General features: G+C 33.8%; 1 protein-coding gene across 1 annotated transcript; it reads left to right on the top strand.

The window, feature by feature from the left end:
• The first annotated feature begins 552 nt into the window (after positions 1-552).
• LOC132741712 (uncharacterized) lies at positions 553-9,051 on the top strand. Its single transcript, XM_060729961.1, has 5 exons — positions 553-2,325; positions 5,298-5,441; positions 6,306-6,395; positions 7,059-7,250; positions 7,707-9,051. The coding sequence occupies exons 1-5, from the start codon at positions 2,253-2,255 to the stop codon at positions 7,865-7,867; spliced, it is 660 nt and encodes a 219-aa protein (XP_060585944.1). The 5' UTR covers positions 553-2,252; the 3' UTR covers positions 7,868-9,051.
• Positions 9,052-13,794: the final 4,743 nt, after the last annotated feature.

Consider the following 13,794-nt stretch of genomic DNA (forward strand, 5'->3'; position numbering starts at 1 on the left):
ACCCGAAAAAGCGAGAAAAAAAAGAGACGACAAAGTCTAGCACTGCCGTCCCTTTGTGTTTTCGCATTTTGAGGTGAAGAAGCGAAAATACGACATGACGTAAATCAGCCACCGTTATTCCGTCCCGATTTTTTGTTATGTGCGTAACTAAAAAAAAATGATTTTCTCCCCGCAGCATTACTACGGTATTTGAGGTTTTAACATGTAACTTTATATGTGGATAGATCTAATACTAGGCCTATCACATACAGGAGGAGTGCATTTAAATTCCTTTTAAAACCTTTTAAATTCTTTTCAGTTATTACCATTTGTTATTTCATACTTAATTATTTTATTTTCTTGCTTAGCTTTGGTCCGGGACATAACTTGAAAGTTTTTTGGTATCATCTTTTAACAACAACAGCAATAACAATTGTTATTGTTGTTTTTGGGGGGGGGGGGGGTCGTTCGAGGGGGTTTATTTATTCGAAACTTCATTGGAGGATTTCACAGTAAGAAGAAATGTAGAGGACAAGAATGACAACTGTCAGCATCATAATTTGGAGTTATTTGATAATTGTCATGTTTAATATATATTGTCAACATTTTTGCCCAGGCTATAACCCAAGACATACCAGCCTAAAGCATGGGTGAATATACCTGCTTTGTACTGTTTGGGTTCTTTCCTTTTGATGTGTTATGCGCGATTGATTGTCCTCTTTATGTAACTTTTTTCCTGTTCGGCGGGGGACATGGCAGTCTTTGACTGGCTATTTTTGAAAAGTGTCAATTTATTCTTATCTTGCGGATTTATTTATTTTATTCATTTTCTTATATAAAACTAGGTATAGTCAAAAAGAAACTACTCAAGTAAGAAATACAATTAAATCACGTAGTGAAAATACGCGTAAGCATAACTTTTAGGATAAATATAGGAAGTTTTAGAAAATAAAAAAATAATCTGAAGCGCTCGGCCGTTGTAAATTTAGAGGGCTCCAAAAAAGACCAAACGCCTAAATTCGAACAAGAACATGAATGGAAATCGTATCAAAATCGCCTGAAGTTGTAATCGTTAACACACACTCATAGGAAAATAATATAGTGATTGACATGTTTTCTCAGGCTGGTTTACTTTTGACGTTAATACATAATTAGACTCTATTCACGTTAACATGCAAATATCATCCACATCAAAGTCATGGCCATTCAGAAGTATTTATTGTACACTTAAAAAGTTGTCAGTTGTACTCGTAAGTGTCTATGAAAATAATACTTCACTTATACTAAACTAAGATAAAGACACTTGACAGATTGGAAGGAACAAATATCTGAGATAGAAGAACAGACAATGAAAGTTCGTTCAAATGGAATATCACACTCTCCTACTTCCTGTCCTTGAAAATACACTTGACCAAGGCCAATACAGAAACCACGAGATGAAGGCAATGGGCGACAATTTACCGCCGCCACATAATACGTGATGATTTCTACATTGGTATTTCGATTGTATACTATAATCTTAAATCATCACTTACCCGTATTTAGCACAAACTTAAGTTATATCTTGGTTTATCTATAAAATATGTATATTTGTACTTCAAATTGGATATACATCAATCAAATAGAAGACATGAAATTTGTAATGATATATATTTATTCTTTTACTAATACCACTATCGTTTCTCTTTTCCTTGAACAAAGACATGTAAAAAGAAATCTGGGCAAATTCAGAGCTATTTGAATCTATCACAACATGGAAGATGACATTGTTGGTTAAAATTAATTATGTAATCAGAATTCATACAGTCATAGAAAGAAAGTTCCTTCTTTGAGCGCTTCGTGAAACTTTTTCTATTGTATATCTTACGCATGTCCTCTACAGGAACTATATTGTATGGTTTCATACATTTTAGAACAAATAGAATGTTTGCTCACGATCTTTGTTCTCGTGATAGTATTCTATTGCCATGCAAAATCGGGTATGTAACATGTTTATGTGCTGTTAAATCTTGCACACAGAATCTAACTTGAAATGGCCATATTGCCATATTATTTTATTTTTGTTTAAACAAATAATTAGGCGGACAGGAATAAGGGGCCCGCATATCTTTATTGCTAGTAATGAAAGTTTATTTGAACGTATATGTGAAGTGTTTGTTTGTAATTAAGCCTAGTTATAAATCAGTTTGGTAGATTGTTATTGTTGTTGCTACTATGATAAATTAAAATAAAAGAGATATTCTTCACGGACAAAGTTACTTTGGGCTGGTACAATGGAGAAGGTGTTTGTGTTTAGCCTGTCGGTGTTTCTGATTGTTATGCTGGCTTCGTTGGTATATACTCAAGGTTTGGATATTTCTTTATTATAAAATGTATTATGATTATACCAACTGTCTCGTTTATGTTGTTTTATGTTATTTAATTCATCTAAGTAATTACGTATTTTTGAAAAGATATCAGAAAAATGGTAATTCTTTAATATTTTGGTTATGCATGTCCAATATATAAATATACATGTTTAAAACACAATTCTACCATTATGATAAATTGGGTTGTGCAAGTACTTCAGTTATTACATTTTGCATTTAAATTGCAATATAGAAGCATAAAAGTGGATGTAGACACGCAAATCCTAGTAGCGTAGTGGTTAGAGAGTTCAGATTATGAAGATCTCAGATTATGAACATGACTTTTCGAGTTCAAAAACTAGTATCTAAGTATGCTATTTTCTTAAGAATAGTTTTTACTTTCAGAATATGTATTTTTATAGAGTGCCACTTACTTTTACATTTCCGCCGTTATAAAGTTTAACTTATGAAGGTTAAGCAAAATTGAATGTGCAATAAAGAGTGTCATATGTGACTTTCCAAAGGATCTTCAGAAAAAGGTCACATATGACAGGGAGTCTCTTAAAACTAAAGTTCAGTACCATCTATATATAAATTGAATGTACAATGTACAATTATTTGACTTTTAACTGTCATTGAACAGACTGAATGGTACTTATATTATCAATTTTATTCTGATTAAAAATCTGAATTCCATTCGCCAAATTTTTAACAATTTTGGCCCATTTGTACATATATTATTTTCTTCCATAGTTCATTTATCACCCACCATAACCGCGACTGTGTTGTCTTAATACTTAACATGTTGAATCATGTTGAATGTGAATGTTTGTATAACTAAATGTTCTCAAACAGCATTTTGTACATGTTTGTTCACGGGTAATTAAATCCAGTTTGTTGTAAGCAAAACCTTTTCCAGGATTCGAACTAGGGTCACTACACTCACACAGGGAACACTCTACCACTACACTATTATGCTAAACGCATAAAAATGAGTGATTGATTAGATAGTTAAAGGTTTAGGCGATAAGTAGTATATAAGAATTATCGCCAGCCCTGTCTGTCAATATTGATGTAAACAGATAACGAAGGTAATAGCGAATTCCAGTGTACTTCAGAATTAAGGCTAGTTTTGGGTGTTCCCAGCTTATTCGGGGGATATAAAAAATATTTTACAGTTAGAAATTCGAAAATAAACACAACACTCACTATTTTTAACGGCTGTGGTCCGTGAAGCTCTGACAGTAAAAGTTAGATTGATACAATATTTTTGTAATGTTAATTTCCCATAGGCCAATGGGAGTTACTCTGACTGTTAATTCAAGTGTACATTGTGTACATTTTTCACAATAAAAACCTATAGTTATAGTCTGATTTTAATGACCTGTCAATTATGAATACATTATAGCACTCATTCCACTTCGGGTGTGTCCGTTTATTTTACGAGAATTAATATGGAATATTTAACTAACGTTTGGAAAACTAGCATTAGCTTCTCGTAACATCCGCGATAGCGCAGTCTGTTAAGTGATTACTAAAGCATGAGAGGTCCGAGGTTCGATCCCTTCCTTTGATATTCTTTTTTTTAGACTTATTCTTTCTTTTTATTTACGTATATTTTAATGAAAATGGTCAAGCGCTTGCAAAATTGTCCATTGGGATAAGAAACAACTAAGAAACACTGAATTGTCTAATTTTGTATTGCATTTTACGGCACTGAAATTACATTTATTAATTTCAATCCGAATGAATTTTCAGTATTAATTATTAAACAATGTTATATACAAATGTATAGTATTTACAAAAAAATGCAAAACATATTAAAAACGGAACAACCATAACCTCAAAAATGTTGAAAATAGTTATTAATAAGAAAAAAACTGGACATACTCTAGCTGTCTCGGTCTTACAAAACGTTGAACATTCAGATAAAATATACCCGTGGTTCACCCAATTGCGCTATTAAGGTCAGTATAACTAATTCATAGAAACTAGATGAATTTAATCACATCTTACTGCGTACTTCTCACGGAATTTACCGAACATTTATCGAATATTAGTGTATTATGTGCATTGACTGTATAATCAGTATGGAATTGACAGGTTAATAAAATCAAACAATACAGTGTTCCAATGAAGTATTTGTTCGGAGTGATAAATAACACATAGTGATTGTTAAGATCGATGTCGATGTAAATTTGATTTATATTTGCACTGAAAATCGAGATGCTAGTGATTTTTTTCAATACAAAATGAAAGTAGAGAAAAATACCTTTTAATTTTTTAGTCATAATTTTTTTCCATATAATTGATCTTTGTCAATACTTATGATGTTTGGATGATGTTTAAATGTTTTGGGTTGTAGAGGGGAAATAGTGGTAAAGTGGAAGTCATGGCAACGCTCCGAACACCTGTGTGTTTTCTTGAGGTTTTTGTCCGAAAACTGACGGAAAGGGCCGAAAAGTTGCAATTGATAAAATAATAGTAACCTTTTGTAATGATTTTGTGATTTTGTATTTTGTACTCATGTTTTATTTCTACTAAATCTTGAGGGGGTTTTCTTTTCTGTTAATTGTGTACAAAAATTTTTACCGGCAATGTGTTACGTTGATTTATCTGTTTTGTCAATTTCCGCGATCAATTTTCATTAATGTAATCCATACAGTATGTATAAAAACGTTGATGTTGCGTACGAAGTGTCTTTCATTCAGTGTGGGAACAGGCTTAAGTGTAGGAAAAGAAGCACAAGCATCAGTCTACACGGCAATATTGAATTATATGTATATCATATTATTATAGTTTTTAGCAAACTCACAGGAGTATCACACCAAAGCCAAAAAATAATGATAATAATTAACAATTCTTTGGCAAAAATGAATATTTTTGTTTATTTGCTTAAAGTAATGAATAAATCAGACTACACTTCTATAAATATAGAAAGTAAATATTCAGTTGCATTTTTTTACACAGGAACAAACGTTGCTATCGGTCAGAATGCCAGCCAATTACAGACTTTGGAATTTAATGGGTTCAACTGGACAGCGGACAATGTTGTAGATAACTGTACATTGCAAGACGACCCTGACAATCAACAATGTTGTGGCGCATCAACAGGTATGATATAGATTTTATAGTGTATAGACTTTGCATATTTTAACATACTTTGGCAAAATCAGAATTCAAAGATAATGTACTATATATTTAGTTATATACGGGTATAAGGTGAAGTCTGAAGAATTTAATTAGGATCGAAATCTGAATGAAATGGAGCAACTAACAGTAACAGACGCACATACCTGTACATATGTTTAATATTAAAACAATAAGCTATTCATTAGAAAAATAGCCGTTTTTATTATATACATGTGCATATTTACATGTATCACATGTACAAAAATAACAGGACAGGAAAAGTTCTGTACCACACTCAGAAAGTTTACAGAATTATGTTGTCGGCGTTCTACCAGCTTGTTATGGTTGTACATGTAGTTAAAAGCAGACAAAGTATATCATACAAGAATAATTATAGAAATATCTTGGTCAGTAAAATGTATTTGACGCATGGACTTTATGGACCAAACGCACTTCCGCGTCGGCTTATGCCTTCTTTTTGTGTCATCCTTGGTATTGAATATATGGCATCAACACATGCACTCTCATGTTTACATGTATCTCTTGATGTTGACATTGAATTTGTAGTTGTTTTATGACATGTATTTTTTACCAGAATAAAACTATTTATCTATCTCCTCGTGAGTTCGTGGCCCAGTAGAAACCACTTGAGTCAAATACAAGTTCCGTTCCTCCAATAATAACCCTTTTCTTTCTGTGAACGGTAATATATGTACACTAAACATGTCTCGGGTTAAATAAAAGTTGAAACTTAACCATGTTTAATCTTTAACATTAAAGTCACATTGAGATCCAAAAAGTAAAGTTGACATAGACATATAGAGTAGACCTTTAATATATTTACAGATATAGGTAATGCTAATTATATCCGAGTGGATTTCGACAAAGCTTACAACATCAGTACAATCGTTATATACGGAAGAGGAGATACTGAAAGTAGGCTGTTTTCTTATGTTTTTTGCTTTCTTAATTTCCTTCTTTCTTTATTGATATATCTATTATGGTTTTGTTTTTGAATACACATTATATATTGTATATAAGTCATCTTTATTCTTTAAACTCCAAGTTTAAGATTACCATGTCAATTTTCTACTATATTTCTGCTATGATAAATTAATAGCAAATGTCACTAGTATTCAGTCAGGCAAGCCTGAACGTCTTAGTAGTCTAACCTGAGTTTATACTGATGGTTGACCAATTTCAACGTTTATCTTGATATCTCCAAAATTGAATTAACAGTTCAAGAACTGAAAGCTGAGCAATAAAATCTGAAAGAAGGGGAGATCACACAAATAACATCATTATATGAACATTGCAGTATCGGTTTGATTGGGTCTCTTCATGGGGGATAATGGAGAAAGTGGGGCATCCCTTACGCCCTCCAGCACCGGCTTAAGCGGCATTCAATCTTCAACAAGAAAGTACAGGAATCATACCCCTCAAGTCTACTTTAAAAAATTACGCTGGTTAAGGGTTTTTAACTAATAATAACCACTATAGATACGTACAAATGATATAATATTCTAATATCCTACTGATGAAATAACGTATCTCATTGTAAACTAAATTATTAAATTACTCATGTTTATCATCATCTAGCCCAGACAAAGGATTTCCTGGTACATATTGTGAACGAGAGCGGAGTAGAGGTCCTGGTATATGACAACACGTGCTGTGACTATGGTAACGGAATATTCACCATACCTGTGAATGATACGGCTGTTCTATCAATCGTCCTTACCAGACCTAATAATGCCATACTGACTGTGTGCGAGATACAGGCTTTCCAAAGTATGTATTTTCTTACATTATTTTCATTTCGCTGTCTATTATTTTAGGTGAAGTTTTTATTTTGCAGCTCAGTAAAAGTCTGTTAATCTTCATGTTAATTAATGATATGACATCACGTTTCAGTATTCTTTAAGAAGAGTTCTTAACCTCCAAATGACGAGTTATTGCCCCCTATACTAACATGATATAACGGGATAGTAAATCTGTAGTAAGCGTGTCTAAATACGACAATGGTACGTTAGTACTGTATGAAGTAAAAAAGAAATTTTTAATTAAATGTATTTTTTTTTTTTTTTTTGTCTAAAATGTCCAGTGATTCAAGTTATTAAATCTGCCAAAATGTAGGACACGTTCTACAGCAATCGTTCATTATATGTTGCCAGAAAGTAGAAAAAAGTAATCAATTAGGAAGAGGTGTATCATAATTTCTATCTACATTTCTATATATTGTTGCAGCAATGGAAGATGTCATCTCACCATCAGCAGTCACTGTAACATCTACAACAGTAAATACAACAATGAACGGAAATCCAAATGCTGCACCAGGCATGTTTAGACATGGTGAAGTGGTTATGTTATTATTAATGAATATTTTGTTTCTTTTGAGAAACATCTAATGTGTTTTAGGAAACATTAATATGCATGATTCAGAGATGATATATCCAAGGGGAAAAACAAAACGTTTTTGTTCCTATATAATAATACCGAAAGCGCTTGTCCTTATGTTATATTAAAATCTAATGGTATCAACCAATTTCTGTTAAAATTTTGGCTAATTTTGTGTTCTATTTTTATCTATTAAGTGACAATACGACCAGGAATAACATAATCTTTGTTAAGTAGACGTTCTTTCAAGTTGATATGGGAAACAGAAATTGACACTATTGGCTGAATTAATACAAGTTGTAGATTCAACGGCATTATTTGATATATATTCAAAATGTAACGACAAAATATTCTGATAGAGACATTGAATACTTGATATGTCCTTCAGTATTTGCATGTTCTACACACTGTTTCCCTTTAAGTCAGGGTGTGTATCTCAATGAATGAACACCATGGTACATTTTAAATTGGTTACAATCTTTTTTTCGACACAGAAGAAAGAAAATAATATTTGATTTCGTTTGCGAGAATACATTATGAATTATAACGTGTCTGATTATACTGAAGCCTGCATTAATCGATATATTTCATAATAGTACAGTCTAATCAATAGCAGAACAATGTTGTTTTGTAATCATTGAAATTTTAATTATACAATGATGGTCCTATATACAGGTTTTTAGCTAAATTGTCAAATATCTTTAAATATTAAGAGGATATTCTTTCCTTTGAGTGAAATATGGAATATATTTTCACGAAACATGATAAAATGCCACATATTTTCACGAGCCGAGACGACTTTTCTACTGTGAAATCAGAAATTTTTCGCGATGGCTTAAATTTTTCTTATTTCGCGAATTGAGATTTTCGCGGAAAATGTTCTTTAAGAAGCTACTAGCTTATGAAAGTATAATATATATATTAAACTGAACTAAGTGGAGAAATTCGCAAATATTTAACTTTGCCATTTAGTCAGCAATGTTGATTTCGGGGTAATTATGGTCGATTGAAAAAAGCTGACTTTACAGTATTTGATAACTCTTCTAGAGTATAAGTCATTACTTTAAACGAAAACCTGTTATTTATGACCGCACATTTTTTTGTTCTGTTCCATTTCATAACCAATAAATACAGTGTATATCAACTAGTTAAGAAGAAAACACAGAGACGCACACACATGCGCGCGCACGCACGCACGCACGCACGCACACACACACAAACAGAACAGTTGTATTTTTATCATTTGTCAGCACTAGTCTTAACTACATGTTTGACTGTATCAAAAAGTAACCGTTGTTCTGTTTGGAGGGAAGGAATCTTTATGTTTAATTAAAAAATTTATAAATTATTTTGTTTAATTTGATATTTAAAAATAATATTAACATAATGACACGTAATAAAGATGCTGTATATCTAGGGAACAAACAGGGTTAGCCCTATATGTGTACATTATATGCATTATGAAATGGGTTGAAAGGATGTAACAGGGTTAAGGAATGATTACTAACGTTAAATGTAGATTCACTCAGCGTTATTTGTGATTTAAATATGTACAATATCTATATTATAGGAATATCGGCTGATTAAAATAACCTGAAATGTATGATGATAACTTTACATATATATCTTAATGATCCAAACATATATAAATATATCTGAAAATTGTAATATGTAACCAGACATAAAACAATACTTGAAATTACTACGAACAAATTATATTTCGTGCCATAAGTCTATAACATTTATTTTATATTTTTCTTGTTTATTTATTACTCAAACCAATATAAAATGTACCCAGTGAGATGTACTACTGACAACAAATTTAAAAATACATTTTTGTGTCACCAAACAAACGCTGGTGCGACATTTCCTCCCATTAAGATAGCTCAACTCATAATTTCAAAACGTTTTAATAAAAGTCGCTCAGACAATTTTTCTTTGTATATTGTTATCTTTTAAAGACAGCGCTTTTCGGTATTAGGGAAAATGATTCTTTGATGAACTTGCTATTATCTTGTGTGCACATAATATATTTTTATACAAAAAAGTCATAGTTAATAAAATTTGTTTGCAATATCTCTGTCTCTTTCTGATATATACAAAACTACCATAGAAATATATTATATTTCAACCACTCTTGACGAGTCTGTTTTCCTTGTACTTACCAGTACTGGTGGCATACACAGGTGTACGGCAGTAACTAGTACTCCAACCCAAAACCTCTCTTCAACCCCAAAAAATATATTGATGTGAATAAAATCATATTTAAAATGAATATTAATGCATAAAAATGATCATTAAAATATCACAGATCAATCGGACTTACTGGTTATCTGTATAAAAAAAACATAGTATATATATTAAAACAAGGTATCCAACTCCCCTGTTATTATCCCGCAAGAATGTGCCCTCGTCTACCGTTGATATTTTAATTACAACAGCTTTTAAGCAATTTTCAACAAAAATTGATGTAAATGTTAGGGAGTAGATTGCTTATAAAGGAAAAAAGAACGGTCATTTAAATTACCTCGGGTTTTCTTAGAAATACTTTATGTCTAAGTGTCCGAGAATGTTCCTAGGAAAAGATCTGATATCATTGTTATTGTACAAATGCCATGATTGAACACCAACCCAGTCGTAAAACAGCATAATCCTGAGTTACCGGTAATTATTAAAAGGAGTCAATATCTAAATCTTATACCCAAACACAACATGTAATATAGCTAAATACGAACTTAAAAGAACAACAACAACAAAACAACACGCCAAAATCAAATCCGAAAGTAGACATGTTAGTGAGCATGTAAGTCGACATCTTGGTCAGAGGTAAGACTTTGACCAATGAGAGCTCTGCGTACATGCGTGTCTCGCTTGTATCATGGCAGTAAACGCAGTAAGGCCAAAATTCATGTTCCCTGTTTTGTTAGACAGACCACCTTAGCCACAAGACCACTGTTTCCCTAAACTGTTGTCTCTCACATGTATTTTATCTTATCTATCAATTTGTTTGCATTTAATAAGTAGAAAGTAGACATCTGATTGGCGTAAATAGTTTGAGACCATCTCGCTACATGTATTATCTTAATAGGCGAAGAATGTGAAGCGAGTATTTATATCGCATTGTTTATAATGATCAAAATGAAATATGATACTTGAAAGTTTATAGAAACAATAAACATCTGATTTATCAGTACACTGTATCAAATGACCAATTGTCATATATTGCTGAATAAACAATCATAGCCAATAAAGCATTGTAGTGGCAAAGACTTATCATCTCTTCATTGATTGGCTTGGTAATTGTTGACGTCATTGTCAAGGATATAACCCAGATAGCAGGCTTTAGTCAGCCAATCAAATCACACTATACTCAATAGGCTGTAACATTTCAGACCAAATATTGCATGGTTATACAATGGCTGTTATCTGCACAATATTTATGCATCATATATCACTGTAAATCGTTTAACTTGTGTAGCAGACAACATTCAAGTAAACCCCAATCTTGCGTACATGTAAAACCTTATTCTGTGTACATGTAAAGCATAAAATTCCATTTTGTGATGAAGAATCGCAACTTTTGTAAAGCCTTGCTGAGTTTGACTACCCTCTGTGGCCAGTTATATGTCGCTTCAGCGCCAAATGTCGCCTTGCCGCTAAATGTCGCAACAGCCGGTAATTGTACATCTCGCAAAACATTTTGCCGTTAACTGTCGCAATGATGACGTTAAATGTCGCACCATTTCCCCTTGCCGTTCAATGTCACAACACTACCATTAAATGTCGCAATATATTAATTTATGTTAAACAACTGGTATTGTGACAATGTCAGAAATGACGGCTGCTAATGTTCATTAAGTTGTTTTTTTATAAGTAGAATAAGTCGAATATAGAAATTAAATGCGTACTTTGGCAAAAATGTCCCTAGGTTACTTTAACACAGTGAGTGTGGTGGAATGAATGTTGCCGGTACTCCTGGTGTGTCTGAGGTTGCGTTTACGTCGTATTCACTGGTGAGTAATGTGTTCGCCACTGTTCTGACATCCTGTGTTTGGTTGTCTCCTGAGCCGTCGTCACTGTTTCTTCTTCTTTGAAGTCCAGCCGATATGTTTATGTTCTGTTTTGTGTGATTGTATGTCAGTCCCACTTTGTGCATTGTCAGCGTTCTTGGTCTGTTCAAGTTCCACATGTTTTGAGGTATTCCTGCTATCTCCCATATGTCGCCTGCCAGCATGTTGGATTCCAGTCCGCTCAGATTCATGGTGAAGAAGCCCAAGTCTACAGACGTTCTAAACTCAATTGTGGACTCGTATGTGACTCTTATTTTGGCTATTATGTTGATTGCTCCGGACTCGCAGTAATACGGTGCTACCTTAATAAGGAGGGGTTTTGTCTCGTCTAAGAAGTTGTGATTGACGAGTGTTGCGTAATTAGCTTCTATGTCTCCTGTGGTGGTGGGACATTCTGTTGTCTTAAAGTTGTTTGCGAAGGGCACATCTCTGAGTTCCGTGGTGTTGAAGTTGCCAATGGGGTACCATCGACATTCGCTGCTCTCGTATATTGTTCCGTAACTGTAATTCATTCCTGGTGCCATTTCCTCTATGTCTAACATTCCGTGCTTATCGTTGACTATGTCTGTGGGGAAGTCTTCCGGTTCTATGTGTTCATTGTTTGTGGATTGCACGAATTCCTTTCCTAAGTCTGTTATGCATCTGTTCAGAGAGCCTTCCTGCAGGGATGTGGGTTCCGGAACTTTGAGGTATCTGTTTGGACTGTATAAGCTCTGTCCGACCAGTTTAGGGTTTATGGCCTTGCAAGTCCAGAACCTTCTTGGGTCCGTACCAATCCATACTTTGGGTGCACTCACGAATTGTGACTGTATCTGGGTGGAGTTACTTGCTGACAGACTCTGTTGAATGGGTGTTATGTCTCCTATGTTTACGGTGTGTGATTTTATCCTATAGCTGCTGGCTTTCATGACTTCGTTGAACCAGTTCTAAGGAGTCCAAGGTGTCGTAAGGGACGTATTGCCAGCCCGCGTCGCATGTCCATGACCAGTACCCGTCGGGGTCTACGTATACTTCTAGTCTGTCTTGTGTCATTGCATTGCTTATGTAATGTGTGAGTGTTCTTTTGTGCGTGCATAAGTACGTGTTAGTATCTGGTTGTTTTGCAATTGAGATTGTGTACTGCAGGCGCAAAGCCGCTTCCCATGTTTGTGTTTGCATTATTGGTCTGGTCGGTGTCCATGTCTCTGTCTATCTGTCTGATTAGTTAATGTAAAAATTAACGTAAAAACAATTTGAGAAACTTATAGGTGTCTCTTTGATTAAAACCTGTCTGGTTGCTTATTTTTATCAAAGTGTTTTTACTTTCTTTAAAGTTCTAAGTATGAATTTTCACTTACCTTTATTCACAGTTAATCCAATATAATCCTTTTATTCCAATTGAATGTTAATATCCAAGTTGTTGTTCACAGAATGAGGACTTTCTTGTCTGCACGTGTATTTATAGGGTGTGATCACGTGTTTATTATGGATCAGTTTATTGTTGGATGAGTTCATTTCCTGTCTTTTCATTGGTTGGACGATTTCATTTTTGGAACTTTCCATTGTATTTTTTGTGTGTGTTTTGTTGTTTATGTATTTATTTTTGTTAGTTAGCAAGTTCGAGGTCCTTGAGGGGACCATCTATAGACATTTATATATAGTTAGTGATACCAACACCCATACCCAAGAGCCCAGAGCCCAGAACCCAAGAGCCCATCACCATCACTAATCACTTACCCCTTTTCTTGATACCCAAACGTAAGGGGAGCGGTGGCCTAGTGGTAAAGGTGTCTGCCTCTCAACCCAGAAATCATGGGTTCGAGCCCTACTCGGGTCACGACCATGTTTCTTCATATGACACCAGTACTGGTTGGTTCCAGGAAGCAGAC

Source organism: Ruditapes philippinarum, unplaced genomic scaffold (genome assembly GCF_026571515.1).
Source record: "Ruditapes philippinarum isolate M1 unplaced genomic scaffold, ASM2657151v2 ctg4330_1_1_1_1, whole genome shotgun sequence".
Lineage (NCBI taxonomy): Eukaryota > Metazoa > Mollusca > Bivalvia > Venerida > Veneridae > Ruditapes > Ruditapes philippinarum.

What these genes read in the sequence shown, in the direction of transcription:
- LOC132741712 (XM_060729961.1), top strand. Translation starts at nt 2,253, where the DNA reads ATGGAGAAGGTGTTTGTGTTTAGCCTGTCGGTGTTTCTGATTGTTATG. An exon ending in CGGAAGAGGAGATACTGAAA is followed by an intron (nt 6,396 to 7,058) that starts GTAGGCTGTTTT and finishes ATCATCATCTAG; the next exon opens with CCCAGACAAAGGATTTCCTG. An exon ending in CGAGATACAGGCTTTCCAAA is followed by an intron (nt 7,251 to 7,706) that starts GTATGTATTTTC and finishes ATATTGTTGCAG; the next exon opens with CAATGGAAGATGTCATCTCA.